Genomic DNA, 5,000 nt, shown 5'->3' with positions numbered 1-5,000 from the left:
AGTCTTATAAACAACTATGTAGCCAAAAGCCAGAGGACCTCTATCCTAAAGAAAATTGGCAATCGTAGTTAATCATATTGGGATAAGAGAGATCAACCTGTGTCCCAGAAGAAGCTGCAATGGCATTTCTGTGTAGCTATCTTGGATTATCTTCCTTGCAGAAGGACTGGTTCCATTTATAGCAGTAGTGTCAAGTCTATGGTGACGACTAGCCTTCATAGATCTTTCTTAGGCACCAAAGACCTCTGTGTTTGACTACATCCACACAGGCAGCAATTCGGCATTTACAGGTAAGTTTAAGTAGAAGGTTAAGTGGGAAATACATTAATTCCAATGAGACCATTCCAGACACCACCTTCAGCCCTCTGTATTGATGGTTTTATTGGAATCGACTCACTCTACATCCAAGTTTCAAGTCTGCTCACGTCTTCACAATCAAAATTGCACACAGCTTTACGGCCATTAGTTTTCAATTCAGTCCTGCTTAGCCAACCAATCGTTCACACCTTTGCATAGCAGTGTGTTATGGAAACATTTCTAATTCGTCTTTTAAACTCCCATTTTCTCTAAACTCACATACATTCCCTGGTTCCCTGCAACATTTCTCCAGACACTAGCTACATGGCTTTTAGTATTCTACATCGCTATTTTCCCTAGTCTCTTACCACTTAGCTGTTCAACTTCTTTAATGTTAATTTGCTCTAGCGTTTAGCCCTACCTACCACTGAAGAACCAGTTGTTTGGACAATCATCAGTTGATTTCAGAAATGTGATTAGAAATTACTAATGTATTTTTCTAAGTAGAATATGATCAAATAGGCCCCCGATAACCTTTTCTCACCTAGGCTTAATTAAGAAAAAAGATGCTTAAAAGAAGAGAATGGGGGAAGAAGAGTATGAGGGATTCATTGACTGAGAGCATAATTGTCAGGAAAGAAGAATACAAGGTAATAAAAGAGTGAGAGAATGTGGAAATAAGACTGGTGAAAGAAGAATGTCAGGTAGTAAAAGTATGAGGGAATAATATAAAGAAATAATACTGTGACGAATGACGAATATAAGGTAATAAGAGTACGAAAGAATGATAGAATGAGGAAATAAAAGCATGAGATGATAAGCAAATGAAGAATGTATTGACCCCAAAGGAAGTCACAGACTTAACTCTTAAAGGATGGAAGACAGCAAATGCCTTGAGAAAGGGAAAGCAGAAAATGAATTCCAGAGCTGGCAACAGAGGGGAGTAAATGGAGGCATCACAAGTATCCTGGGAACATGGAAGAAAGTAGTAGCTTTCCAGCAGCCTAGCAGAAATGAATTACCGTGTAATACGTAATGAAGGGAGGTATGCTGAAGCCCACATAAGCGGAGAGAGTGCAGGCTGCTGAGCCCAAAGGTCGCAGCGTCGTTGGAAATAGTTCTGGGGCATACAGGAAGTTTACCTGAGTGAATAAATAAGAGAAAATGCCTGAAAATGAGAAAGGCTACTAGAAATATAGTTAGACTTGGAAAATTAGAAGTTAACGGTATAGCAATGTTCTCCATTTTATTTAGTTATAAATTTGGTATATTTTAGTAGATAGCTAAAATAAACTGTTTAATTTATAGCATATATTTTATACAGAAAGAGCTGTTATTTTTATTAACTGCAAATATCAACTCTTAAATTGTACTCGGTATGGCATTTTATACTTATAAAAATCTGAATGATTCACTCAAGGATGATATAAAGGTACCAAACCAGCTAATACCTTACCTGGTAAGCTGTACAAACCAACAGGTAGCTGATCATGACAATGCAGATGTGCAGCCATTCTGAAATAGGATGTCAAAATCACCTGTATGCTTTTGGGGGATAGAACGGTCCAGGAACAAAAGCCTGTACTGGTTGGTATCAAGCCAGCTTAATCCTTAACAATATGGTTCCACATTCCAAAGAGGTCGTTTGCTAAGGTATGACAGTACATATACACAAAAAATTGTCTTCTTGACATTCAGAAATGTTTAACAAACTCACCGTTCGTGATATGGTATAACAAAAATCCAGCAACTGAAAGAAGAAGAGCCCCACTAGTCATGAGACAAGTAGTGACAACTGATTTTCTTCCAATTCGCTTCGTGATCGGAGCCGTTAAGCTGTAAGCGGGTATCTCAAAGGCTCCCAGCAAGGCCATGTAGAGAAACGGGGAGCTGTGGATATGAGAGAATTATGATTACTGTTATTTCTTGAGACGACTGTACACACGCCAAATCGAAAGATGGAAAGTATGTGGAGTATAATAGTATCACGTTTATCAGGTCTAACAATATATTATGTAATGGTCTTGTCAAAAGTATTTTGAATTGTAATTTTCCTGATATTTTTTTTACATGATTTTTTATGAAATCCTTTTCTATAAATCGAAATCTGATATGGAATGAAGAACTTCTAGTTTTCCTCGTTGGACTTCAAACTTGTTATTGAAAGATAGAAGTGTTGTGAATTTTTACAATTAGGCTTAATTTTACATATATATCTTCTTTTTTAGAAACTTTGAATGCATGAAAAACTTAAGAAGGAACAGTAAGCACAAGAACAGGTCACCAGTGCGACTGTAGATGCAGAAGAATTTTGTCATGAAAGGTACGACTAAAACGAACCACTACTAAGTTTGTTGATTGAAAATTTCTCACTATAACTACTGCAGATTCGTTAACGTATCCGAATAGCACTCAACAATGTCTTTTATTTTATTTTCCGTTTGACTTTGATGTTCTTTTCACCTGTCTGTCACATATCATTGGCCTTTCTTCTGTTCCATTTGCCACTCTTTTACTCAAGAACGTTTCCATAAAGCCAGCCCTATGAGAATCTAGAAACTCAACTTAAGACTTGTTGAATTTATATATAATTACATGAGACACATTTAGTAATTTTCCAACTCTACTAATAGCTGAGATATGTTGGCTTATACTCTTCAAGAGAAGAGGTTTGGTGGAAGAGGATGCCTTTGATAGAAGACATTGGAGAGGGCGCATCAGCAACAGACACCTTAATGTACGGATAACGGTGGGAAAGAAGTAGTAGTCTTCGGTTCAAGTTCATTAATTAATGATTAGAGATCAAACTAAACCCAGTTTCTCTTACCTGAAGGAGCTTGAACTCAGTGGTAATCCCAAGTACACGACTCCTTGCAGAAGCCACACAGTGACCAGTACCAGCGTCACTTTTCTGATGATTTTTGTTCTCAGAAGAGCCACAGGCGCCGCCCACCACGGACCAATACCGTCATCTAGGCCCAAGGCATTGGGAGACCTGCTCAAGCTTGGCTCTGTGCCTCCACGTGCTGACATTGAGTCTTGGGTCTTGGTAGAGGGTAAGCGGAGTGAAGTTCCACTTTCGTTTTGTTCATTTTGTGTCTTCTGAGTCTTTGTTTCATTTTGTTTCTGTGGTTTAGTAAATGGAATACTAATTGAGTGTCTACTCAATGATTGGAAGGAAAAAATTAACAAAATGAGTTCATCTCGAATTATAAGAAAATGAATAATTGTCGTCGTGGGAAATAGTTCTTCAAGTTGATGAATATAAATGTATACTGTCATGCGTATCTATATTGATCTGGAGAGAAATAGCAGATAGACATAAACGTTTTTTTATGCAGTCAGAAGTATTTAAATGAAAATTAAATGAATTTCATTAGTCTTAAATACCTTTTTATCACTGCAATGTAGAAATATTTATAGGTGTAAGTCCTTAGCAATAGAAAGAAAAGTTTTTTTTTTTTTTTTTTTTTTTTTTTTTGCAGATGCCACTGGATTGAATGGTAATGGAAAGGAAAGACTATATATTACAATGAAAACCTGAAATTGACAACTGGCATTAGGAGAAGAAAGATCATAGAAGTGGATGAAAGAATATATGAACATGTTCATACTGATGACCATACAACCTAGGACCTCTTATCTTGTATAAATTAGATTTATGATACAATTCAATACACTGTCTTTAACTTTTCAAAGGTACAGTGGGACACAGGAATTCCTGGTACACCTCGCTCTGAGTAACTGCACCCAATCACACCTTCACTGTGCGACAAATTTCTGTGTTTAGCCCCATCCACCACCTCTGCCATCTTTTCATGCACTATCCGTTGGGATACTCGCCGTGAAGTAACGGTGTGACAAGGTGCACTTCTTCGGAGAGAAGTGTGCCAGGACTTCTGTGTCCAATTGCACATATCAGTATTTACATAAATATCTTTTACACAATGACTGTATTATTATTATTATTATTATTATTATTATTATTATTATTATTATTATTATTATTATAAGCTAAACTATAACCCTAGATGCTATAAGCCCAAGGGCTCCAGCAGAGAAAAATATCCCTTTGAGGAAAGGAAACAAGGAAATAAATAAACTATAAGAGAAGTAATGAACAATTGAAATAAGATATTTTAAGAACTAACAACACTAAAATAGATCTTTCATATATAAACTATGAAAACTTACAAATAAACAAGAGGAAGAGAAATAAGATAGAATAGTATGCCCGAGTGTACCCTCAAGTAAGAGCTTTAATTCAAGAAAGTGGAAGACCACGGTACAGAGGCTATGGCACTACTAAGACTAGAGAACAAGGGTTTGATTTTGGAGTGTCCTTCTCCCAGAAAAGCTGCTTATCATAGCTAAAGATTAACAATGTAAATTCAGGAATACCAAAAGAAAAAAAAAATCAGTATATGTACCTGATATATAGAATGAACTACTGATCTGACATCTACATCTAGAGCGAAGTTGGGCTGGTTGAGTCGCACAGCTCTCTGAAGAACGATGATGGCTTCATCCAGACGTCCTTTCACAATGAGCCACCGCGGAGATTCATCTATTAGGCTGGGAGAAAGTGTTTACTCTCTATGTTCAGTACATACTTCTGTAATCATACATGATCATGAGCACTACTGGTTGCTTGTTATGAAAAATTAATGGTCCGTCAAAGTTTCGCAGTGATCAATTTAATT

The 5,000-nt window shown here is 36.8% G+C and overlaps 1 protein-coding gene across 4 annotated transcripts in view; it reads right to left on the bottom strand.

Moving 5' to 3' along the window:
* LOC137648686 (organic cation transporter protein-like) overlaps positions 1 to 5,000 on the bottom strand; it is a 49,486-nt gene that overhangs the window by 931 nt on the left and 43,555 nt on the right. For all 4 annotated transcript variants that reach the window (XM_068381707.1, XM_068381706.1, XM_068381705.1 and 1 more), the window contains exons 8-12: positions 4,728 to 4,872; positions 3,125 to 3,423; positions 2,015 to 2,187; positions 1,754 to 1,812; positions 1,320 to 1,439 (exon numbers count right to left, since the gene is read on the bottom strand). In XM_068381707.1, coding sequence (XP_068237808.1) covers positions 1,320 to 1,439; positions 1,754 to 1,812; positions 2,015 to 2,187; positions 3,125 to 3,423; positions 4,728 to 4,872 — 796 coding nt within the window. The remainder of the gene's footprint in view (positions 1 to 1,319; positions 1,440 to 1,753; positions 1,813 to 2,014; positions 2,188 to 3,124; positions 3,424 to 4,727; positions 4,873 to 5,000) is intronic.

The sequence above is a fragment of the Palaemon carinicauda genome, chromosome 10 (assembly GCF_036898095.1).
Source record: "Palaemon carinicauda isolate YSFRI2023 chromosome 10, ASM3689809v2, whole genome shotgun sequence".
Classification (NCBI taxonomy): domain Eukaryota; kingdom Metazoa; phylum Arthropoda; class Malacostraca; order Decapoda; family Palaemonidae; genus Palaemon; species Palaemon carinicauda.
This window is presented reverse-complemented; position numbering and strand designations above follow the sequence as displayed.